Here is a 26574-nt window from a genome sequence, read left to right on the forward strand (position 1 = left end):
GAAAGCGTGCCCTGGAAACTGGGGCCGCGTAGGGACTGTAGGGTGGGGAAAACAAAACTTTTCGATTAAGGCTAGTGCTTTCTATAGGTTTTTGGAGACCAAGCATGGTGATTTGGAACATGGACTCTGGAGCCAGACTCTGTCACATGGGTCCTAGCTCTACCACCTACGGGCTGTGTGAACTTGGGCAAGTTACTGTACCATTCTGTGTTGCATTCATGGGAGGAGATGAGTTCAGAGTCTGCTTACACTGCCATCTTGACAAGATCCGCCACTCCTACACTTCTGTTACTTCTGTTTTCATTTTCTCCCTCCTTTGGTACAGAGCCCATCTGGGGACCCTGCTGAGCTTATCTGTCTCATGGGGGTTGTGGGGATTAAATGTAGAGTGCTTCCAACAATACTTGGCACACAGTAGGTATTCAGGTTTGGTAGTTATTGTCATGACCACCACCCCCATGATCATCAAAGCATCATCATCGCCATCACCATCACCATCATCATCATCATCATGGCCTCATGCTATCACTCCTACAGTCTGATAGTTAGGACTCTTCAGGTTGGATACACTAGATTTATGCCTAAGAATTCCCCTTGTTTCAGCAGATATCTGTTGAGTGCTTACCATGATAGCTAAATTCTCCCCACTCCCCATTCTCTCGTCTCCTTATCTTCCCCATCGTGCTGCGACCCTAAGTCAGCTCTCCACTCTTAATTTTTTTAACAATGATCCCCCAAAGCCTCACAGTGTCCTTGAAATTACCACTCCATAGTCGCCAGCCTCCTCTATTTCCTCAGCCTCTTCTTAGCCCTTCCCTCCCTCTCTTTGCCTTGGCCCTGGCCCTGCCTACGGAATATCCTTTTCTTGAAGCCCTGTCAAGTGGTGCCTGCAGATCTCAGGATTAGGGGGTACGAGATTTATGTCCTCTCTGCTCTTTGTCCTCCCACACCATTTCTTTGAGATCCATAGTCCCCAGCTGGAGCACCTTCTCCTCCTCATTACTCTTTTCTGCCTAATTAGTCCCCTATTTCATTGAAGACTTGATCGCCTGGCCCACAGCTTTCCTCTCTGCCTCAATTCTTGCTGTCATCCTAGTTGACTTCAGTGTGCATGCGGAGGACTGAGCCTGCACACGGGGTACTCATTTTCTTCAATACTTCATCTGTACTGCTGACCTCTTCTCATCCACCTGTCCCCATTCCCACCATAATACCCTGGATTTGCATCCTGATGCTGCACCACCTCACAAATGAGCAGTGCAGCACCCTCCAGCCCTGATCTCTTCTTTCCAGCTTGCTTGGTCACTTAATTCAGCTGTGCCCTCAGCATATTTTTCCTCAGGCCCTCCATGGTGTACTCTATCCTTTAGATGCTTCCTCTATGCTGTTACCTCTCAGTTGAGCTTGGACTTCATAGTCCATCCATGATTAATTCTCTTGGCAATGCCTTCCTCTCCCTTGCCCTTCAGTCCCAGTAAACCCAAAACCAAACTACCCATTTTTGTCTTGAGTACTGGAGATAGGACTCAGATCAGGGCAGCTGGGTACTGTTTTGAATTCGTGTCACCCCACCTCACCTGTGCCCTCACAGAGCCTGACCATTCTAGTATGATTCTCTTGTCAAGTCACTCTCCCATGCTCCAGAATATTTAATTCAGACATTTTCCACAAACTTCTGATTTACTCCCCCCAACCCTTCATTCTCAAGATAATATGGGTGATGTTTTGAGTATGCTTAACATAGAAAATAGAAGCCTTCAGATTGGAACTCCATTCACTTCCTCCAAGAAACTTAACCAACCTATCCTACTGTTAGAGTTGCAATGTCCTCCAGCAAAGACCACCAGAAATACATCAGTAGGTAAACCAGTTGGGTTTAATTACTCTTTGTAATGAGGGAGGCCTCACATCATGGGGAACTCTGGGTCCTATTAGGATGAGGGCGTTAGAAAGAACTTACAGGATTTGGGCTTTGGTTGGATAGTTTGGGGAGGGTTCAAGGAAGCAGGGATTTGCTCTGGACTGGGTGCTGATGGGAGGCAGGGACAATTCTGTGATTGTGTAGCTCAATCAATCCTTTCTAGAAGGAGTTGTGACTAGAGTGAGACAAACGCTGTAATTCATAAAGAAGCCACAGTTGCTCGCTTCAGGCAGGAGAGAGGGATGTTTGGTATTTTCTGGATGGCACGACGGCCTTGTGTTTGTCTGTTTAGGCAAAACAATGAAGTGGTCTTGTTTTGTCTCACGTCATCCCTGTTGCAGCATGACGTTGTGCTGGTGTCTGTGAGAAGTTTATGTCCAACAGGTGAACGGCATGGCTTGTGTGAGCACGAGGCCGGCTTCTAACAACAGGAAAGCCTGGCTTACGGTACCAGATCAGCTCCTGGATGTCAGCACTGCTTTTCTTCTTTTCACAGAGGAGGAAGTGAGTTTTAAAAAGATAAATAGGTGTTTGCCAGGCAGGAGAAAACAGCATGAGCTAAACAGGATGCAGATCGAAGCAGAATACTGGGTTAGGGGACGTTGACATCGGGTGGGGGAATGGGTGGCAAGAGAGAATTCCATTGAGGTTGTCAGAGAATGAGATGTAGAAGGTCTCAAGGCTAATGGAAGGTCGTGAGGGGTTTTAAGTGGAAGAACTGACATGATCTGGTGTGTGTTGTAGAAGACTCCCAGCAGCTGTGGGGGAGATGGGGCGGTGACAGAGGGAAGGTCTGTGCTCTTTTCCGTCCCCACCGCTGCAGCCCTTGCTCAGGTCTGTTCTCTCACCTGCTCTATTGCACCACGTCCTTGGTGTTGGACCTGCTTCTGGTCTAACCCCCTCCCCCACCCCAGTGATCATGCTGTGGCCAGGGTGATTTAGCAGAATCACAAATCTTATCCTGTCACTTTGTCAGTTACAACCTTTGATGCCCCATCAGCCATGAGGTAAAAACCTACAGGACGTTGCATGACACACCACACCTTTCATCATCTGATCATGCCACCTGGATACCCATTGCCAGTTGGGAAGATCCGTTAGGATGTCTCAGAATGATCTCAAATTCATTATTTCCAAGACTGTGCTCTCGCATCATCTTCACGTGTTCTCCTCCTTGTCACCCCCACCCCAAAACCCAGTGAATGGGGCCATTGTGCATTCAGTTCCCAAGTACCAAATGTAGGAGTCAGCTTGGAACTGCCCTTTGGTGTACCACCTTATGCGATCAATCACCCAGACCTGTTGATTTTATTTGTTCGATATTTCTGGAATCTACCTCCTTTTCTCCACCTCTGCTTCTGCCATCTCAGTCCAAGCTAAGATCACCTGTGGTCTGAGGTATGGCACTAGTCTGCTGACTGAGGACCCCAGTCACTGTTCCCTCCTCCAAACCCATATCTCATAGTGAACCCAGAGGTTTGTAAAGGGCATATTTTATCCTGTCACTCCCTAGTTTACTAGCTTCTTGTGGCTGTTGTAGAAAGACGAAAGTTCCTTATGTGGTCTCCACAGCCCTGCCTGCTCTGTCCTACTTCTCCAGCCTCCCTTCACACCACTCCCCCCTTCCCTAAGGGGTCCTTTCTGTTCTTCAAATGTGCCCTGTTCCTGCCTCCCTTGGGGTCTTTCAGCACGCTGCTCCCTCTGCCCGCAATGCTTTCTCCCACCCTCCCTGCCTCAGTAGTTCCACGTCATCTCTCAGATGGAGGCATCCATTCAACATGCTTTATTGAGTGCCTGCTCAGTTTCTGGAGACAGTGTTCTAGCATGGATACAGAAGTGAACAAAACAGACAAAACTGGAGCTCTTAGGCAGCATTTATTCCAGGAGGGAGACAGCCAGAAAGACAATAAGGACAATATTTGGCGTGTCAGGTGGTGATAGATGCAGTAGGAGTGTTGGAAGGAGTTGTGACTGGAGATGGGATGGCCAGGGAAGGCCCCAATGAAGTTAATGCTGGGGAAAGACTTGTGGAGGGTTAGGGAGTGAGTCCTGTGGATATATGGGGTAACGGTGTCCAGGCAGAGAGAACAGAGAGCAGAAAGGCCCTGAGGCAGGAGCTGGCCTCCCCTGTTCCAGGAGCCACAAGGCCAGCCTGAGTGAGATGGAGAAGAGTAGCAGATGGAATCTGGGTGGCTGTGGGTACAGATGCTGCAGGCTCTTGTAAGGCCCTAACTTTTCCTCTGAGGTAGGCACCATTGGAGGATTTTGAACTGGAGAAGGAGGTGACGTGACTTGAGTTTTCACAGGATCACGTCAGCTTCTCTGTGGAGAATAGACGGTAGGAGACAAGGCTAGAAAAGGGAGATGAGTGAGTGGTACTGGAATATTCCAAGTCAGAGATGCTGTGGCTTGGATCAGGATGGTAGCAGAGCAAGTTCTGAGAGTCTGTCAGATTCTGGGTCCATTTTGAAGAGAGAATGAGCTGATAATATGTGCTGACAGACTGGATGTGGGGGAGACTGAGGAGTCAAAGATGACTCCAAGGTTTTTTGGTTTCTCTCAGATATGGATCCCTCAAGGAGGCCTTTCTGACACCTGCAGTCAAGATCTTGCCCCTGTTATATGTCCTCATGACACTTTCTGCATTGCCTTGGTGGTCATCAGCTCAGTTGTAATTCAGACATCCTGTTTCATGCTTTTCTGTCTGACTAGAGTAAACATGATTCAGAGCAAGGACCATATCCACCTATTGCCATGTGCATTGTAGACACATAATAATTTGTCAGATGGCTGAAGTGAAGAGGAGCTCAATGCAGATGCTCAAGATTACATTTCCTGATGAGATCTTAAAATTCTGTTTTTCTAGTTTTTAGTATTCTCTGTTTTAGAGACAAGACCAGGGGCTATAAGGCTAAAATTCCATTGTGAATATCATAGAGGTTAATCTGATTTCTCAACGAAATGGAAAAATGTCCTCCTTGACATGCAAGCGGGTCACTGGTCACCTCTCAGGAAGGGTGGCCTTTTCCTGGGGGCCTTGGTCTTTCCAGCACACTGATCATATCTTCACAGCTGTGCCCCAGAGAGCAGGGCTGAAATTTTCATCTGAAATGTTTTGAAGGCAGGTGCTGCTGCTTTCTGCCCCAGAGATGATATGTTATTTTAGAACTAGAACATTCTATTGAGGATAAATTAGCTGCCAAACTTGCCCATCAAAATAGTCACATCATGGATTCCCTCTCCCCCATTTTTTAAAAAAGAATGAATGAAATTTTTGAAAATATCTGGGAAAGATAATGATCTTGGATCTAGAATATTAATATCACATCGTTTTTCCTCTTAAAAGCTTAATTTTTTAATGATGAAGTGAATACTTTTTCCACACTCAATAGTGTAATATAAACCTATTATATGTCTAATTTCACACAGATCCACCTCATTCTTTTTAATGGCTGCACAGTATTCACAGTGTGATTGTAATTTTCTTGACCACTCTTCTATTGTTCATCATTTCGGTGGCTGTGATTTTGCTATTAAAATAGTGCTGTGATGATGATTTTTGCACGTGTGTTTGAGTTTTCCTATGAGATGGATTTCAGGGGAGAAGTTTCTGCAAAATGGTCCTCGAAAGAGGTTATATCAGTTTTTATTCCCATCCATAGTGAATGAGATGCTAATCGTGGAATATTCTCAGTTTCTTAAATTGTTTATCAACTGGCAGGTAGAAAATAATACCTTTTTCAAATTTGTATTTCTATAATCACTACAGAAACTTAGAATTTTTAGTCTGCTTACTATCGTTGATATTTTTTATGTGAGCCCTTTCTCTGTATCATTTTCCTACTGGGTTGTTGTCTTTTTCTTGTTTGGTTATTTGTATTTTTATTATTGATTTGTAAGAACTTTTTATATCAGGGATAGTAATCTGTTGCCTCTGTATTTGTTGCAGTAATTTCTCTCAAACTGATGCTTATCTTTCAGTTTAGCTTGTATTGTACATTTCATAATACAGAAATTGTGAATCTTTATGGTGCAGAATCTGACAATCTAACTTTATGGCTTGTGGATTTTGGGTAATGCTTTGAAAGACTATTCTCAATCATTCTAACATTTTCTTTTAGCACTTTTATGGTTTTGGTATCTATCTTTATTGTTTTATATGTTATAAAGTAGCAATCTAACTTACTTTAGTCTCAAATTATTAGCCAGTTGTCCCTACACCATCTATTGAATGGTCTCTCCTTCCCCATTGATTTGAAACATCACTTGGATTATATACTAAATTCTTATCTATACTTCAACACAGGAATTCATTTGTCATTCTTGACTTCCAGTTGAAATTGCTTTTTTTCATTTTGACGCCTGAAAACTTTGACTTGCAAAGTAACTTAGATGTGTATTGATTTGGAGCTCCTATAGCTTATTTCTCAGGGTAAGAATAGGTTTGTACCAGGGATTAGCAGGATTTTTTAGTCTGTTTGAGCAGCTGTGCTCCAGGAAGAAAGAAAAGGAAGGGATATGAATGAAAGATGTGTGTCTGAGCCTGTCCTTTTTTTTTTGTTTTTGGAGGAAGATTAGCCCAGAGCTAACATTTACCGCCAATCCTCCTCTTTTTTCTGAAGAAGATGGGCCCTGACCTAACATCCATGCCTGTCTTCCTCTCTTTTATGTGGGACGCCTGCCACAGCATGGCTTGACAAGCGGTGTGTAGGTCCTCACCCAGGATCTGAACAGGCAAACCCTGGGCCGCCGAAGCAGAACATGTGAGCTTAACTGCTGTGGCGCCACCCGGCTGGCCCCTGCGCCTGTCCCTTTTCATCAGAAAAGCAATAGCTTTTTAGGAAGCTGTACCCTGTAGGCTTCTGCGTACTTCTCATTAGCCAGAACTAGGGCATGTGGTCCCACCTCTGGCTGCGGGAACATGTTGGGAGGTGAGAATTTCCAGTAGGGCAAATTGATACCTCAAACAAAATTGGGGTCCTCGTAGTAAGGAAGAAGGGGTGAGTGGATATTGAAAAGAGAAGTATCAGCTACATCTCTCATCTTCTTTCCCCCCCCAGAATTTCCCCAGGTGGTCTTGAGAAAGAGAGGGAGGAGACGGAAAAAGAGGGAGGTAGGAGAGAGGGGGAGAGAGAGAGAGAATTTATATAATAAAAAGCTCAAATCCTCAGCGTTCAGTTTGATGAGTGCTGACAGTTGTACGTATCTGTGTATCACCACCAAGAGCAGGATACAAAATATTTCTAAAACTCCAGAAATTTCCCTTATATCTCTTTCTAGTTAGTCTCCTTACCCCCACCTAACAACTGTTTTCTGATTTCGGCTATCACAGATTAGATTTGCTTATGCTTGAACATCATGTCAATGGAATAAGACAGTATATATTTTTTCTGTATCTTCTTTCACTCAACATATTCTTTGAGATTCATCCATGTTGTGTGTGTTGTCAAAGATGCACAAAGCCAGATACTAGTTAAAGTGGTAAGGGCAGATTTTAATCACTAATAACTACTGCAATAAGGAAAAGAGTCCAGTGTGAACTAAACCCAACTTTGATTTATACAGGGGGCGTTTTAAAGGGAGAATGAGGGAATAAGGACGATGGTGAGTAGAGTCAGAGAAGAGAAAAATTACACAAAGTGGGAAAGAGGGATTGGTCCATGTGAAACCATCTGAATTTGCTACCTGGGAGACTGGGGCCCTGTCTTTAAGCGTTGGTTGGAACAAACAGTAAATGCTTTTGCCAGCCTTGAGGTTTCTTAGGCAGGCACTTCAAGGGGGACTAGAGTCATCCTAGGGGTGTGGCTTTGAGCTGTTAGAAGCTATCTTAGAGTTTGTTCAAGTCTTTATAGAAAATGCCAAGTTTGAGGCCTGTCGAGAAGAGGGCTCAGAGGAGCCTGGCCAGAGTTTGGTCAGGGAGAGAACCTTTGTCAGTGTAAAGTAGTTTGCTCCTTTTTATGTTGTGTGAATATACTCTGATTTGCTCATCCATTCACCTGATGTTGGACATTTGAGTTGTATCCAGTTTTTGACTGGATATTTTGTGAATAAGCTGCAATGAACATCCTTATCTTTCATTTCTCTAGGATAAATGTCTAGGAGTGGAATTGCTTAGTCAGAGGGTGGGTGTATATTTAATTGCCAGACTAATTTCCAAAGTGGTTTATCAGATTACATTTCCCACCAGCAACATATCAAAACTTCAGGTGCTTCATATCCTTGTTAACATTCGGTATTGTCAGTGGGTGTGAAATAGCATCTCATGATGACTTTAAATTGCATTTCCCTGTCGACTAATGATGTTAAACAACTTTTTGTGTGCTTGTTGGCCAGCCATTCCTACATCTTCTTTTGTGAACTGCATGGGAACCACTGGCAGTCATCTTGATTTGAAGATCAGAAAGAAACACGTGTTAGAAACACCAGGAAGCAGGAATTGTGGGAACTAGGATCAGATGTACTTGTGTTACGTCCTGTTGCATCTCCCCACCTTTTGTGCTGCGCATCACTGACCGCCTCCAGCGTGCTGTTGAGATCAGTCCCAGGCTCCTGCCAGGCCCTCTGTGACCTCAGCTGGCTTCTCTCTCTAGAGTCCTCTCTGGTTTTTCCTGTTTTCTACTGTTCTCCAGCCCCCAGGCCTACTTTCTGATACTAGAACGCTCCCAGTCCATTCCCACCCCACAGCGTTTCTATCTGCTGTTCCTCCCGTCTGGAATGCCTTTGCACAGCTGACTTTCTCCAATTCCCTAGGACTCAACTCAGCATCCCCTTTTCAGGGAGGCCTTCCCTTTCACCTTCTCTAAAGTAGGTCCCTCTATCCTCCATACTGTTGAATCCTTCATTTGTTATAATCTCTTATTTATGTTTGTCTCTGTCCCTTGTCTGTCTTGTCGCCACTGTATCCCCAATGCCTGGCACTTAGCAGACACTCAGTAAATATTGCTTGACTGAAACAATAATATTTAATCGACTGATAATACAGAATTGAGAGGAATAGAAACTGCACCTTGTTATCCAAGAGGCAATAATAAGTCCAGGAAGGAGCGCTTAGAGGGAGGCAAATTGACCAGCTTTTCAGCAGTTGCTTAGCAGTGGAGTGAGTGCCTTCTTTGTGGGGAGTGGTCAAGCAGTGGCTTAATACTGTTGAAAGCATTCTTGCGCTGGGTGTTGGGGTTGACTAGATCATTTCTGAGTCCGCTTCCTACCCTTAACCTGTTTGGTTTGTGTTCTCATCACTGCTCTACCACTCCTGCCTCAACTGCAGGTATGGCTTTTACCACCAGATGGCACCAGAGGATTCCTTTGAAATCAGTGTTCATCCCATGGCCACCAACAGTGAGATAACATTTCACTGCACTTAGACTCCCAACATGTGCTTGAAACAAAAGCTTCACGAAACAGTCTTAACCCTTACTATGTGTAATGCATGCGTATATTTTCCGTTTTACTTTGTTTTTTTAAATGCAGACTTATATAGTATTAAACTGATTTAATTTTAAAACAGCTCACTGTTGGAAAAACACTATTTTAGATAACTGAGCAAGTTTAATCTTGTAAAACTTGTGGATCTGCTGTTTTCCTTGGACATCTGGGCTTATAGCAAATTGTGTCCCTTAGCGAGTCTTTGTGTGTTTCTGTGCTGAGTTGTTGCATTGAGTAGCTGAGCATATGCTTCCTTATGAGTGTCTATGGATGTACAAATATGGATGGAGAGACTGTGGGGGACATGTTTGTAGGGAATTCAGCACCTATTGCAGTCAAGGCAGCAGCAAGCCTTGTGAGTAGATGTAAAGAAAAGATGGTATCTGCTTCTGGGGGCTCAGAATCCAGCTGGGTGAGATCCCCCCCCCCCCACCCAGACACATACCCATATCTTAATTTTCAGCTTACTTGTCAAGCAACATGGAGATGAGTGTATTGTTCGGGATATCACTTAGGATGCTTCAGGTTGCAAGTAACAGAAGCCGGGCTCAAGTTGGCTCAAATGGTGAAGATGTTTATTATCTCATGAACTATCCGTTGAGAGGTAGAGCAGGCTCCAGGTCCACAGGGGTGTGGCAATGGCATTGCCTTAGGGATCCAGGTTCCCTCCATGACTTCTCAGTTGTCCCGATGCTGGTTCCACTCATGGTTGCCAGAAGACTTTCAGTGACAATCTGGGCTTCAGCTCCTAGGCTTGGAATACTAAAAACTTAATTCCTTGTAGTGTACACTGAGGTAGAGAGAGTTTAGGCTACCATAGCATTTTCCAGGTTGTAGCTATTTTGTTTATTTGCCCCTGGTTTCCCCACTATGACCTCCTTAAGGGACATGAAATGACTGGCACTTAAGACAGAGTTGGGAGAAGTACTTAGGTAGTTGTTAGTGATGTTTGCCAGATACTTCTGGGTCTCCCTTCTCTGGACACAGTACTTTTGGTTGAGTAGAGTTATCTGACTAGATCTGACCAGTGAGTTTGCTAAGTGAATAAACAGTTGCAAGTCTTCCATATGAAGTATGAGGTGAGGTTATTTGCTATTTATGGTTCTGGGAAAGGAATTAGTGATATGAGGAAAGAGAGAGGTGAAAAATGAACACTGTGGGAAACATGATGGGTGTGTAGGTGAATAAAAAGGTGAATGGATGAGTGTTTAAATTTGTGGTAGAGCACCAAATGTGTGTGTGTGTGTTTGTTTTGGTGAGGAAGATTGGCCCTGAGCTCACATCTGTTGCCAGCCTTCCTCTTTTTGCTTGAGGAAGATTGTTGCTGAGCTAACATCTTTTCCAGTCTTACTCCATTTTGTATGTGGGATGCCACCACAGCATGGCTTGGTGAACATTGTGTAGGTCAGTGTCCGGGATCAGAACCTGCAAACCCTGGGCCGCCGAACTGGAGCACGTGAACTTAACCACTGTGCCACCACACCAGCCCCTGGTTGGCCTTTTGAGGCAGATAATTTTCCTCTAGATCCTTGACCTGGCTCCTGGGAACCCGGCCTGAACCTGTTCTCTACTCACCTGCCTCCTTTTTCATCCCTTTCAGGTTTGCAGTAAGCATTGGCTACTGGCATGACCCTTACCTCCAGCATTTTGTGAGACTGTCTAAAGAGAGGAAGGCCCCTGAGATTAACAGAGGCAAGTGAACATCCCCCTCCCCAACATCTCCTCATCAGCCGAGAGGCCTGAGGTTTTAGGGATTCATTCTTAGAGAGTTCCAGTGTGCACTCTCTCCACTAGTATATGGAGTGCTAATTTCCCAACATCCTCACCAACACAGTGTATTATAGAACTGTTTAATCTTTGTTAATCTGATACTTGAAAAATGGTATCTTATAGTAATTTTATTTTATATTCCTCTTATTTACAGGTAAGGTTGAAGATCGTTTTCCTATGTTTAAAAGCCATTCATATATCTTTTACTGTGAATGGTCTATTTTGCTGCCTTATTAAAGTGTTAGTAACAATATTAGGCTCTGCAAATAATTTCCATCAAGGAAGTCACAGAATTTGAGACAGGAGTGTGGCTTAGCCTCAGCCAGACTGAGAAACTGACCAGGTAATTCTTGTGTATGCTGGGAATCTTGGCCCTAAGGATGGATCCTGTAGGTAGGTTCTTTCAGAAATACAAAGAAATTTTGAAGTGGAGGTTCCTGAGAATAAGGACACGGTATTTCCTTTGAGCTGAGGGTGAATCCAGGAGTCCATAAGATTGGGCGAGGCCTGGCAAAGAGGCCTTAAGCCTCCCTCCTGTGCTCTTGAGGCAGATTTCCTTCAGAATGCTGCAGAGGGACACACCATGGCGCTTGACTCTGTGCCTCGGGCAGCATGTCAGCCCTCCTTCCTTCCTTCTTCCTCCTCCTGGATTTGCCTGTGTACTGGGGACCTGCAGCCCAATAGGAGAGTGCTTCCCAAACAGTGTGTGGTGAGGATCTTTTTTCCCCAGTATCCAATCCATTGTGGATGACATTTCTGTAAAATACAATAAAAATGATTTACTAGCAAAATAAAATGAATAAGACAGGCAAAATACAAGCCCAAATTATTTATTAGTAGATTCAACAGGCATAATATTTCTCTGTCAAATTGCAATAAACATTTCTAAATGCCACTCTCAAATTGCGTTCTTGAAATAGTCACACTTAGAGCAGCCAGCCTTAGAACACAGACAGACTTTATCTTCCTTCGTCCTTCTTTATTTCTCATCTCCTTTGCCCAGCTCCCCACCCCGGAGCTTAACAAGTCAGTTTCTTAGACAAGCATTCCTCCCCCAATCTGTCATGCCGTGTTACAAACACCGAGGCTCTAACCCATACAGGGTAGAGATGACAGGAACACAATAAGAAGTGTGGCTTTCTTTGCTTGGACACTCATCCATCCAATTTCCTGACCTAAAAATATTATTTTGCATATGATCTTGCAATTTCGAGTTTTACCACAGTACTGAGTAGCTTTTACTATAGCTATGAAAGGGCGCATTTCCTAGAGGAACATTTAGATCAGATGTTTTGATGTAAAACACTTGTCTTTCGTAAGTAAAATATAGGGCATTTTATTTTCCTTATGAGAGTTAATTCTACTATTAAATAGATTGTACTTTGATTCAAACATCTGAAAAGAAAAAGGAAGAGAATTTAAAATTTGCTATTTCTCCTATAAAGTCACGGATAATCCACCGGCCCCAAGGAAGGACAGAAGTGCTCTGTTTGGCTCTCCTGCTGCAGAGGGCTTTGCAGGGATTATTTCTCATCACTGAGTGACAGCTTGTTTCTGTCTCTCTCTGAGGATATTTTGCTCGTGTCCATGGCGTCACTCAGCTTATAAGGGCATTTCTACGGAAGACAGAATGTCAGTGCCAAATTATAAACCTGGGGGCTAAGATGGACACCACCTTCTGGACATTAAAGGTAAGTGAAAATTCCCCCTCTTCTTTCCCCAACTGTTTAATTTTGTGAAGACGTTCACCTGGCTCAAAAATTTTAAAAATGTATTAAAAGGGATGCAGTGACAGCTTGTCTCCCACCTCTGTCCCCACCTGCTCACACGCCCCCCACAACCCCCATCAGACCCGTACTTTATCTCACTGGGGCCCCAGTGAAGGATTGTGGGTTGTTTCTCATCTTTTGCTGTTACAAACAGGGTTATAATAAACATCCTTGTGTACATTTCCCTCTGCACATGTGGAAATATATCAGGAGAAAAAATTCTGCCAGTGGAATTGCTGAGACAAAGAGCACGTGCATTTGTAATTTTGATGATAACTAAGATTTTATTGTCGGCACAGCAGTGTCTTAGGTAAAATTTGGAGATTTGCAAGGCTGGGTGATGATAATACGATACAACGCCCTTCTGTAGCCAATCTCTGATTTGATCCTTTAACTGCTATGTCAGGGTTCAAGAGCAGGTGTAATTACACCCACTCACAGGAAAGGAAACTTGCATCTAATTAGTGGCAGAACCAGGACTAAAGCACCGACCTTTGACTCCTAGGCTGGAATTTTAGGTACAAACGTTAGCCCTACAAAGATTTTACTGATTACATTTTCTTTTTTTGTAGGTTTGTACATATTTTTCCAGAGGCTTCTGTCAGGTCAGTCATGTGGCAGTAATGGGTATGTACATTTCCCCAGATTTCTCCAGATGTACACCAAGATAAATTACAGTGTGTGGGCATAACCCGACCTGCATATCTGTTTTGTCCCTAGTCAGCTCACCTGATAAGATGGTCTTTGGTCATCAGAGCTCCCAACCTTTCTCTTACTCAAGCGAGAAGTCGGTGGCATCAACGTGGTCTTAGTATTAACCGTTTGTCTCTGCATTCTTCATTTAGGATAGGATAACTGACATTTATGAGGTGCTTTTACATACATGGCCTCATGAATTAACATGAGAGCTCTGTGAGAGGGGAGAGTTTTACACAGATGGGGAAAGTGGGGCTGCGAGAACTTGTGTCTTCCCCCAAATTGCATATCTGGTGGCATTGGAATGTGGAACAAACATCGGAGCTCAGCTCATCGAACTCCAGACTCCTTCCCCTTTCCTCTACACACAGCCCTGTGGGTGTTCCAGGGGTTCCTTTCTGTAGGTTGATTGTGCCTCTGTAAGGCAGGGACTGGGGCGTAGCAGAAGGAACTGGAAGAGAATGCAGTGTAAGTGAATGTGCCGTGTCAGTGTTCACAGGGGCCGTTGGAGAAATCCCTCCTTTGGGCCTGATGCCCTTTTGACTGGTCACATGGTTTGACTTTTTGCCCCTGTCTTGCAAGTGAGTTAATAATTAATAAATTTGAGATTTTTATTTCTGAGCAAGGTACACTTATGTGCCCCTTCCACGAAGAAGGTTGTCTGTCAGTAGTGAGGAAGGAGAAAAGCACAGGGTCTGAAAGTCTTTTCTGGAAGTTTTTCATTTTGTTTGATAATTATATTTGTCTGAAGGGATTTTTTAAAATCTAAAGTTCCTTTTTTTTTAAAAAAATAAACATATTATGCTTTTTTGCTCTTTTAGAGCAGAGGTTGTACGGGCCAAATCTAGCCTACCACCTGTTTTTTTTTTTTGTTGAGGTCATAATAGTTTATAACATTAGGAAATTTCAGTTGTACATTATTATTTGTCAGTCACCATATAAATGTGCCCCTTTATCCCTCATGCCCACCCCCATCCCCTTTCTGCTCTGGTAATCACTAATCTGTTTTCTTTGTCCATGTATTTGTTTATCTTCCACATATGAGTGAAATCATCCAGTATTTTTCTTTCTCTGTCTGGCTTCATACCCTCAAGGTCCATCCATGTTATTGCAAAGGGGATTATTTTTGTTTTTTCATGGCTGAGTAGTATTCCATTGCATGTATGTACCACATTTTCTTTATCCATTCATAAGTGGACGTGCACTTGGGTTGCTTCCATGTCTTGGCTGTTGTGAATAATGCTGCAATGAACATAACATGAAGCACACACGTTATTGAAACCATTAGTCTATTTATCCGTAAATTAAGAATAGAGAGCTTAATTGAATAAGGGTGCACAAGTCTCTTTGAATTGTTGATTTCAAGTTCTTTGGATAAATACCCAGTATTGGGATAGCTGAGTCATAGGGTATTTCTATTTTTAATTTTTTGGTAAATCTCCATACTGTTTTCCATAGTGGCTGTACCAGTTTGCATTCTCACCAGCAGTATATGAGGGTTCCCTTTTCTCCACATCCTCTCCAACATTGGTTGTTTTTTGTGTTGATAATTATAGCCATCTAACAGGTGTAAGGTGTAGTGTTTTTTTTTTTTTTTGAGGAACATTAGCCCTGAGCTAACATCTGCCACCAATCCTCCTCTTTTTGCTGAGGAAGGCTGGCCCTGAGCTAACATCTGTGCCCATGTTCCTCTATTTTATACATGGGATGCCTGCCACAGCATGGCTTGATAAGCAGTGCATAGGTCCACACCCGGAATCTGAACCAGCAACCCCCGGGCCGCTGAAGCAGAATGTGTGAACTTAACCACTGAGTTACCGGGCTGGCCCCTGTAAGGTGTAGTTTGATTTGCATTTCCATGATTATTAGTGATGTTGAACATCTTTTCATGTGCCTATTGGCCATCTGTATATCTTCTTTGGAAAAATGTCTGTTCATATCCTCTGCCCATTTTTCTATCCGGTTGTTTGTTTTGTTTGTTGTTGAATTGTGTGTGTTCTTTATGTATTTTGGAGATTAACCCTTTGTCACATATATGATTTGCAAATATTTTCTCCCAGTTGGTGGGTTGTCTTTTCGTTTTGTTCATTGTTTCCTTTGCCTTGCAGAAGCTCTTTAGTCTTATGAAATCCGTTTGTTTATTTTTTCTTTTGTTTCCCTTACCCAAGTAGACGTGGTATTTGAAAAGATTCTTCTAAGACTGATGTCAAAGACTATACTGTCTATCTTTTCTTCTAGGAGTTTTATGGTTTCGAGTCTTACCTTCAAGTCTTTAATCCATTTTGAGTTAATTTTTGTGTATGGGGAAAGAGAATGGTCTACTTCGATTCTTTCACATGTGGCTGTCCAGTTTTACCAATATGATTTATTGAAGAGACTCTCCTTTCTCTATTGTATGTTCTTAGCTCCTTTGTCAAAGATTAGCTGTCCGTTGATGTGTGGTTTTATATCTGGGCTTTCAGTTCTGTTCCATTGATCTGTGTGCCTGTTTTTGTGCCAGTACCATGCTGTTTTGGTTACTATAGCTTTGTAGTATATTTTGAAGTCAGGGATTGTGATGCTTTATTCTTTTTTCTCAGAATTTCTTTAGCTACTTGGGTCTCTTGTTGTCTCATGTGAATTTTAGGTTTCTTTGTTCTATTTCTGTGAAGAATGTCATTGGGATTGCATTGACTCTGTAGATTGCCTTAGGTAGCATGGACATTTTAACTATGTTTATTCTTCCAATCCATGTGCCTGGAATCTCTTTCCATCTCTTTATGTCATCATCAATTTCTTTCAATAATGTCTTTAGTTTTCATTGTATAGGTCTTTCATCTCCTTGGTTAAATTTATTCCTAGATATTTTATTATTTTTGATGTGATTGTAAATTGGATTGTATTCTTGAGTTCTCTTTCTGTTAGTTCGTTATTAGAGTATAGAAATGCAACTGATTTTTGTAAGTTGATTTTGTACCCTGCAACTTTGCTGTAGTTGCTGATGATTTCTGATATTTTTCTGATGGATTCTTTAGGGTTTTCTATATATAAAATTATGTCATCTGCAGACTGAGAGTTTCACTTCTTCCTTGCCAATTTGGATACCCTTTATTTCTTTTTCTTGCCTAATTGCTCTGGCCCAAACTGTCAGTACTATGTTGAATGACAGTGGCAAGAATGGGCACTGTTGTCTTGTTAGTGTTCTCAGCGGGATGGCTTTCAGTTTTTCCCCTTGAGTAGTTTGTCATATATGGCCTTTACTATGTTGAGGTACTTTCCTTCTATGCCCATCTTATTGAGAGTTTTTATCATAAATGGATGCTGGATCTTGTGAAATGCTTTCTCTGCATGTATTGGGATGATCATGCGGTTTTTATTCCTCGTTTTGTTAACATTGGTGTGTCACATTGATTGATTTGCAGATGTTGAATCATCCCTGTGTCCCTGGTATAAATCCCACTTGATTATGGTGTATGATCCTTTTAATGTATTGCTATATTTGGTTCGCCAATGTTTTGTTGAAGATTTTTGCATCTATATTCATTAGTGATACCAGCTTGTTATTTTCCTATCTTGTGTTGTCCTTGTCTGGCTTTGGGATCAGGGTATGTTGGCCTCATAAAATATATTAGAAAGTGTTCTGTCTTCTTCAGTTTTTTGGAATAGTTTGAGAAGGATAGGTACTAAATCTTCTTTGAATATTTGGTAGGATTCTCCACGGGAGCCATCTGGTCCTGGACTTTTATTTTTGGGAGGCTTTTCCTTACTGTTTCAATCTCTGTACTTGTGATTGGTGTGTTCAGATTCTCTGTTTCTTCTTGGTTCAGTTTGGGAGGTTGTAAGAGTCTAAGAATTTATCCGTTTCTTCTAGATTGTCCACTTTGTTGGCATATAGTTTTTCATGGTATTCTCTTATAGTCCTTTGTATTTCTGTGATAGCCGTTGTAATTTCTCCTCTTTCATTTCTAATTTTATTTTGAACATTCTCTCTTTTTCTCTTGGTGAGTCTGGCTAAGGGTTTGTCAGTTTTGTTTATCTTCTCAAAGAACCAGCTCTTAGTTTCATTGATCCTTTCTACTGTTTTTTTGGTTTCAATTTCATTTATTTCTGCTCTAATTATTATTATTTCCCTCCTTCTTCTGACTTTGGGCTTTGTTTGTTCTTCTTTTTCTAGTTCTGTTAGGTGTAGTTTAAGATTATTTAATTTAGATTTTTCTTGTTTGTTAAGGTGGGCCTGTATTGCTACACACGATGTCATACAGCATGTACTTCTGCTGATACATTTAGACTTTTATTGCAGTTACCATGGAGGAATTTAGAACAGTTTCTTGTATGACTCTTCTTAAATGTCCATAGCTCCCCAATCTTAAATCTTTTTAAAAAAATTTAAATTAGCTGCCTACATTTCAAAAACAGGAGATTTTTCATGAAAATCTTGATTTCCAGCTTTCCTTGGAAAAGTTACATCTGGCAACATTAGACCCGAACTCCTACATGGCAATAATTGAGCAGTGGCCGCCTCGTTTGGAGGGGTCGTGCGTTCTCCACTTCTGTTCCCACCCTTCTCCGTTGTCTTATACCTTACCTACTTCCCTCACTTCTGTTACCTCCTCAGCCCCTGCAGTCAATTTTTCCCCTCAAGTTTTAATTATGAGTGTTTCCAACAACACTTTCCTCATTTCTAAGCCTTTCAACTTATGGTAAACCTCTTCCAGAATCTTCCATCATTTTCAGTCTATGTCTGACAGAGAAGATCAAGGGGCTTATTAATAATTCAGGTCAGGGCTGCCCCGGTGGCGCAGGTGTTAAGTGCACATATTCTCGGCGGCCCGGGGTTCGCCGGTTCCAATCCCGCGTGCGGGCATGGCACCTCTTGGCAAGCCATGCTGTGGTAGGCGTCCCACGTATAACGTAGAGGAAGATGGGCACGGATGTTAGCTCAGGGCCAGTCTTCCTCAGCAAAAAGAGGAGCATTGGCAGTAGTTAGCTCAGGACTAATCTTCCTCAAAAAAAAAATCAGGTCAGAAAACATGCTTAGAGAGGATGGTCTTCTCAGATGGTCAACACAATAACATCAGAAACATCACAGCTTGATAAGCTGCCTTTTACACACAGCCACAGTGCTTCAGTCCTTCTTTCCTTCTGGTGATGACATTCACAATTAAGTTTTTACGGAAAACATCTCCCCCATCCTTGGTTTCCCTCATACAATTGGAAGTAGAACCTATTCAGGCTTTGCCATTGTCTCGCCTCTTTGCTTTTCTACACTTTTGCTATCATAATTTTCTATATATTTGGTTAATATTTGTGTCAGAATGGTTATCTGTAACAAAATATCTAATGCTTTGTGTTCCTTTTGATGAATCAATGTAGAAATATATGAAATAGAAAGTAAAGACCCTCCATAATCTCACCCACCCCCAGAAGATAACCACTATTCAGTGTGTTCTCCTACAGATGAGCAGTATACCCAGAGACAGGTAAATAGATGCACACTTAAATACAACCCAGGGCCTGGCACATAAGACGTTCAGTACTCTTTTTTTGAATGAATGTATATACACATCGAATAAATATATGTTGTAGTTCACTGTGTATTTGTTGAATGAATGACTCTAAACTTCTATATACAAATGTAGATTTACATGTAACTTTAATTAACAGTGAATAATTTATACATACTGTTTTGCAACTTGCTTTTTTTCATACCCAGTAAATCATGGCTGTCTTTTCATGTCGGCCTGTAGGAATCTACTTCAGTATTTCTAATGGCTTTATAGTACTCCTTTGCGTGGAAATTCCATTTTATTTCATCTCTTTCCTACTGATGGTCATTTAGATTGCTGTCTTTTTTATGTTTTTGTATCAAACAGTATTGTAGGAGACATATGTATATGTGCATATTTGCAGGAACTGTTTGCTCAAAGAATTGGCCATTATGAATTTTAGCTACTGCCCAACTGTTCTTCAAGACCTTTTTATGAATTCCTGTTTTCACAAAGGTGGGTCAAGATCCTCTTTCCCTACACCCTCACTTACACTGGGTATTGTAATTTTTAAAAATTTCTACCAATCTGATATGCTGAAATGATGTCCTATTATTTTAAAACTTTATATCACTTTGAAGGCTAGTGAGGTGGATGGAGTATCTTTCCTTAGTTTTATTGGCCTGTCTGGCCGCATGCCCAGTTGAGTGAGCGGTGTGGAATAGGCTGCAGACAGACCAAAGAAAAGACCTGGAGATGGCAAACAAGACATATGGGTTTATTAGGAGTTACTTACAGGGAATGTCCAGTGGTGGCCGGCTAGATGGAAGTGTGCACCTGCTACCTCAGGTCGGGAGGGGGTTGCTTCTATAGGAAGGGGCACAAAGGCTATATGCTTGCCAAGAGGAGCTGTCCCTGTTACGGCCGGCATTCCCAGGAACAGCAGTTCATGTGGAGGGGCTCTGTGTTTCTTTAAGACATGATGGTCTTTGAGTGAGATAAGGTAAGATCCAGGCTGGCCAGGCCCAGGATCCTTACAAATCTCAGCAGCTGGGTGTCCTGTCCAGATGGTTGGCATCCTGCCCAGGACGACACATGGCTCTTAAAGGGCACTCAGGGTAGTGCCCCTACATGGCTGTTGGGATGACTTTGTAAATTTCCTTTTTTATTTCCTTTGCCCTTTTTTTTCCCAGTTGCATTGCTTCCTTTTCTTTTCAATTTATAGGAACCCTTTATGACATAAAGATATGTTCTTTGATGAAGGTCCCTTGTCAGCCTTTTTATTGCAGATGTTTTCGTTAATCTTTTATTGATTTTGTAACTCTGTGTGTGTCTTTTGAGGCAAATTTTCCAATCTCGTCCTTTATAGTTTTTGATCTTGCCATCACACTAAGAAAGGAGAATTTGAATATAAATAAATAAAATAGAAATGTGAATGAAAATTTGAGAAAAGTGATAGGTGATTAATAAAACTGACAGAAATTTCATTTTAAAATTATGCTATTTTTGTCAAACCTCTGAGGTTGATTGTAAGAATCACCACTATTTACCTATCAATAAAAAAGAAAAAGTGCTGACAAACCGATACTGTAACTGAACTCACTGGGTTCATTTCTTGGTGTGTGAGGAGTCAAAAAGCATAACCAAGGCAGAAGTACCTGCAGAAAAGGTTTATTGCTTGCACAAGCAATGGAGAACACCAGGCAGTGTCTCTCAGAGCTCAGTGCTGGTGGAAACTTTATACACAGGAGAGCAGAGGATTACAGGTTTATTTGTAACAACCGGGCAACAACTGTTCACTCTGGGCGCATGCGCAGCAGGCAAACATGCTACTACATACATCACATGATCTGAAAATGGCTGCTTGGACCCTCCCAGCAGAGGAGAATTTGAGATGCTAATAAGTTTAAGGTAACTTTAGGACGCTTGGAGCTGGAGCATTTTGTAGGGGTCTTGCTGCAAATGTGTGAGTTTCTCTCTGCAAGATAGCGCCATCTGCAAAACGGAGACCTCAATTTCTGCAAAACAGAACACATAGTTTCTTTTTGTCTGAAAAACATTTGACAGACCATATTAGTTCTTGATCAGATCATCAGTAACCCTTTCTTTGCCTGGCTCCCTGGTCACAGTACCTTACTGACTGGTAGAGGCATCCTGATTCCAGAAACGTTAAAATGTGAAAAAAATATGCATTTTAGAATTGATAATGTATGTTCTTTATTTTAAGCTAAAATATGCACAGAGTAAAAAATTAAAAGTATATAAGTGGACACACAGCAAAAAGTAAGTCACAATGAGTTCTTAAAAAGTAAATCAGGTTCCATTACTCTTTCTTGAAACTTCCCACTGGGTGGGACCTGCGTGGTTATTCAGGCCTCTCTGTGCCTCCTGATTTTATTTCCAGTCACAGTAACTGATTGGCCGCACTGTCCTCCTGCTGTCCTCTGAGTGTGCCAAGCTTGCTCTCACTGTCAAACCTTTCCACTTCCTCTTCCCTCAACCTGGAACTCTTTTCCCCTAATCTTTGCCTGATGAGCTCAGCTCTGCTGCCGTGTCTCAGCTCAGCTGCCGCTTCCACAGAGAGGCCCTCCCTGACCACCCGGCTGAAGACCCTCTCCCTCCTCCTCCTCTAGTCTGACTCTCCTCTCATCACCCTCTTTTAGTTTCTTCGTGGCACTTAATACTCAGACATTATCTTGATTATTCATTTGTTCAGTGATTCATTGTCTCTCTCCTCCTAGGGAGTAAGGCTCATGAGAGCAGGGACCTCTTCTGTCTTGTTCATCACTGTTTCTCCAGCACCTGGAACAGTGCCTGGCACCTAGAGATCATTGAGTGAATAAATACACACCTGAATGCTCGAAAGAATGAATGTGTTTGTGTGTTTGTAATTGATCTCAACTCCTTTGTGGAATTAGATGAATATAAAGTACATGTTACGGAAAGTTCAGTCTATGATCCCGGTACCAATCCATGTAATGAGGACAGAGTTGGATGAAAAAGGAAAGCTTTACTTTGCCAGGCAGAGGGAGAAAAGCAAGGGCCAGTGCCCCAAAGATTGCTTGCTCCCCATTAAGAAGTGGGTAGGGGTTTTTATTTGGGGTTTTAGGTAGGGGAGGCGGGCCATGGCCTTCTTAGTCAGCATTTTCCCATTGGCCTGTGTCTGGGGCTGCTTCCAGCGGAGGAGACAAAGGATTTCTCAGACGAGTGTCCTTGGGTGTTTGTCTCCATAGTGGAGGTAGACTCTGATGTCAGGAAGCTGTGGAGTTGGGCCTTGGAAGCTTCGGTTTCTTGATAGTCTCTGGACATTAGTTTCTCTGTAAAAGAACTTCAAGGTCCTGTAATTAGCCGCAACTTTAGTGGGAGCCCAGTGAGAGGTAATTGGGACTTTAACAATTTTGTAACTTCTATTTGGCTCTGTAGCTCAGGGAGTCAGAGGTTAAAAAAACAAATATTTACATAAGAGTGTAACTAAAGAACCAAGGAACTTGGAATGTGTGCTTTTGGTTTTAACTCCTATGTGCTGGGTTCACTGTAGGGGATCCAATATCAGGGCTGATATTAACGAAGAGCTGGTAAGATACAGTCATGCACCACATAAGGACTTTTTGGTTAACAGCAGATTGCATATATGGTGGTGGTTCCATAAGATTAGTAACATATAGCCTAGGTGTGTAGTAGGCTATACCATCTAGGTTTGTGTAAGTACACTCTGTGATGTTCACACAGTGACGAAATTGCCTAGTGACATGTTTCTCAGAACATACCCTCATCATTACGAGATGCATGACTGTAAAAACAACAAAAAAGCATTTCAGAGTGGTAACAGGCAGTTCATCTGAGCCTTAGAAGGAGAAGCTATCTAGGGAGAAGATTGTCTCAACAAGGCAGGCTTAGGGAAGGAAGGAGCATGCAAGGAACTCTAAAGGCCAGTGCGGCTGCAACTGGAGGTGGAAGAGGTGCACAGTTCCAGATGAAGCTGAAGAAGGTGTCAGGTGCTGCACCACGCAGGATCTCCTGGGCCGTGCTAAGAACTCCGGACTCCCGTGTAAAGGAAGTGGGAAACCTATTATGCACTCCCACAGACTACTTTGCAGCACTTCCCACCCGTGTCCTTGTTCACTCTTCATCTCCCCTGCTGGATGGTACCCCATGGGGGCAGGGACCATGTCTTTTTGTTCATCTCTTTATTCCAAGAACTTGGCTCAGTGCCCAGGACATAATGAGAGCTGGGTGGACAGATGGACAGATGAACAGACAAATTTTCTATATGGTCCAGAAATACACCTGAGGCTGTCTCCATTTTACAACCTGTTTTTTTTTTTCAGGGTGTGTTGTGTGTGTGTGTGTGTTTCTGAGAGAAAGAGAGAGACAGGATGTGTTTGTGTGGTGTATATGAGTTTAAACACTTAGGAAAAAAGGCTGGAATGTTATACACCAAAAACATAATAGTTATCTTCGGCTCCCAACCTGGGTGAAAGGCATCTCCAGGAATTGCTTACAGAAGCCCTTAAGAAAAATTATTTCTAAAAGAATTGATAAACATAAAATATGTTTGTCTAGGGTTGCTGCTTACCATCTGGCCTAAAAAGTAGTGAGATAACCTATCTGAGAATGAAGCAAGGTAGAGACAAACCCGGCAAAGAATGGAAAGAGACAGAGACCTTGTGACATCCTTTAAGCCCCTGGATTCAGCTTTTCCTGAAGCCACTTACCCCACAGACTTCCTAATTACATAAGCCAATAAATTACCTTTTTTTAAAATAATAGTGTAAGTTCAATTTCTATCATTTACAGCCAAAAAAATATTGCCTAATTGATGTGTTGCTTTGTTTCCCTGTAAATATGCTTTATATGTTCTTAAATAAAGGTTGAAAAAAACTTTTAAAGGAAGGCAACTTTACAGAGTTCATTGGCCACCCCATCTTCCAGGGACACTGGGATCTGGGGCCTACATGAAAGAATGTGTCTGGGCTTGAGGCCAAAGATGGCCACTTTGACCCTGACCCCAAGGTACAAGTTACTAAGACAATGTCCTGTGTCACGTTGCTTGTCTGGCCTGGCCACCCAAGCGGGCACTTGACCGGACTAGAGAAACATCCCATCCATGGGAACAAAAAGATAAAAAAAATCCCATCCATGGGAACAAAAAGAAAGAACTCTCAGTATCTGAATGCCTGAAACCCTGAGTCAAAACCCAGAAAACATTAGAATAAAAGGGAGTCACAAGCATAGGACAACTGGGAGTCTCACTGAGGACAGGAAGCTTTGCCTCAGACCTGGACAGTCGGCACTCCCGCCCGCCGTACAAACTATTGGGACTTCCTGGCTGATTGTGGTGTGGATGTTGTAAGTACCGATTTGCTGTGTGCTTCCCCACTCCTTGTTCTGTTCTTCTTTATCCCCGCTCCTTGTTCTCTTCCCCTTTATCAATAAACTCTGATTGCTTAAACAACCAAATAGCCTTGGTGGTACCTGTCATTCCTCACCCTTTGCGGCTGCGGACAACAGCAACCCTAACTAGTGAGTGTTAAGGAAAAAAAAAATCAATCGCCTGCTTTTAATTCATGGCAAATGGGCTGAAAAGCTGATTTAGTGAACTATAATTTTAGACTGAAATTCCCAAGGCAGTTATAGAGGAGCTTGTCAAACCACAGAAACCAATGGAATCAAGAGATGACTTGAACAGGGCAGTGGTTCAATCCGTTTCAGAGATAATATCCATTATGCAAACCCAAAACCTGTAAAACTTTCTAATGTACAACCCTGGCAATCTCTCATTCACCTAAAGTCTCAAGGCCCCTCTCCTGACTCAATTTAAAATGAAAAATGCCTGGTATGATTTACAAATGTAAAAATAATTAAATCATGTTATGATGTCTGGCGAACACCAGTGAAAGTGGCCAAATCTCATCGTAGTTTGATTTCAAACATAGTTTGATCTCAAATGGGAGTTGGACAGGGTCTTCTAGAACAGTCCTGCCTTCTCAAATGCCTTCAGCTCTGCAGGAAAATGGAAGGCAAAGCATGCCCTCGGCATTCTAAATGCCTCAGTCCCTCTCCAGGGCAAGCGGCCTCCATTCCTACTGTGGGCTCAAGAAAACATCAGCAGGAAAGCCCGGAGAGCCTGCCCCCTTCCATACCCCGTCCCCTTAGTGGAGAAGGCTGGCTGCAGGTACCCCAGGAAATCAGACTCTTCTCCTCCTTTGGCTCAAGTTACAGTAGACCATATTCTGGAATCTGGTTTGCATTATTCTCTGGGGAGCTACTTAAGAGCTACTTAAGGGTTTGAAATCCCTCATTCAGACATAATCTTGAAATAAAAGATGGTATCCTAATGGCATTGCATTACAGCTTTCTCTGTTGGGCCTTCCATACTGATAGGCAGGATAGAAGGAAGGAATTAAGAAAAATGAAGAAGAAAAGCAAAGGAAAATTAGGAGAGAAAGAGGAGAGAAGAGGAGGAAGAAATTTATGTCACATATTCTGTGTGGGGGCACTTTAAATGCCATTTCAGTTCATCCTCACATAATCCCTTGCAAATCAGTCATATTGAGCCCATTCTGCAGATGAAGAAATTGAGGCTTGATGATAGTAAGTAACTTGTCCAAGGTCACACAAAGAGGATGCAGTGGATTCTGACTCAGAGATACAAAAACAGGCATCAAACAATGTTGTCTCTAATTGCTCTCTTCCTTCCTCTGAAGGGTCTAACAGAAGTTTGTCCCAGAACCATAGTGTTATAGTGGGTGCATGGACCCTATGGAGACAGTGTAACCTCATGAGATAAGAAACAGATTAAAAACAAGAAAGAAAGAAACAGATTAATATAAGTAACCTGGCATCAAATAAAACTATCTGGCAAAGCAAAACCAGACCCAATTTTTCTAACTCTCTGTCATTCTCAGTCCACCTGACCAGAATCTGTTTTATAAGTGCAGTTTATATGGATGAAATATGGGACTCCTGATTCATGAGTGAACAGCTGAGAATTTTCCTGCCTTCAAGAAAATGTTCATTGGGAAGAAATGAGATAGTTATTTGTGAATTGTCTTTTTGTGCCTCAATGCTTCTGTTTCTATCCAGCTCCTTTTGTTGGGGTTGCAGTATATCTGGGAGTATTTCCCCCACGCTGTTGCAAAATCTGTAAGAGGGGAAAAAATCTAAATTAAAATAGCACATGGAAGCCATAATTCTGACAACTACAAAGGGTACGGGTGTGCCAATTACTTTCTGAAATGAGTTTAAGCCAGAGTCACAGACTGGTAGCCGGCTGGCTATATCCAGCCCACAGGAGGGTTTTGTTTGTCCGCAGTCCTGGCCCACACCACACTCTGAAGAAATTTCGATCTGTTGCCAATATTAAAAACCAGACAATTTCACGTCAAAACCTGGATTTCCAGTTTCTCTTACTAAGTGGAAGATCTCATAACCCTGACGCCACATTTGCACGTGGAAAAGAGTAGCTGGAACGGAGCAGTGGCTGCCGGTTTAGACAGAGCATATGCATCCCAGTTTCTCCCCACCTGGT

At 42.4% G+C, this 26574-nt stretch overlaps 1 protein-coding gene across 5 annotated transcripts in view; it reads right to left on the bottom strand.

The window, feature by feature from the left end:
- Positions 1-3673: 3673 nt before the first annotated feature.
- Positions 3674-26574, bottom strand: part of LOC139040195 (heparan sulfate glucosamine 3-O-sulfotransferase 4-like) — a 31978-nt gene continuing 9077 nt past the window's right edge. The window contains exons 2-3 of one of the 5 annotated variants that reach the window (XR_011494237.1): positions 9812-11869; positions 4575-5059 (exon numbers count right to left, since the gene is read on the bottom strand). Coding sequence is in view for 2 of the 5 variants with exons in the window: in XM_070484700.1 (XP_070340801.1) it covers positions 11635-11869 (235 nt within the window). In the remaining 3 variants the exon portion in view is untranslated. Of the gene's footprint in view, positions 11870-20386; positions 21062-25841; positions 26188-26574 lie in introns of those variants that run through there. The other 4 variants (XM_070484700.1, XM_070484701.1, XM_070484703.1 and 1 more) reach the window with 4 other exon arrangements.

This window comes from Equus asinus, chromosome 14 (assembly GCF_041296235.1).
Source record: "Equus asinus isolate D_3611 breed Donkey chromosome 14, EquAss-T2T_v2, whole genome shotgun sequence".
Taxonomy (NCBI): domain Eukaryota; kingdom Metazoa; phylum Chordata; class Mammalia; order Perissodactyla; family Equidae; genus Equus; species Equus asinus.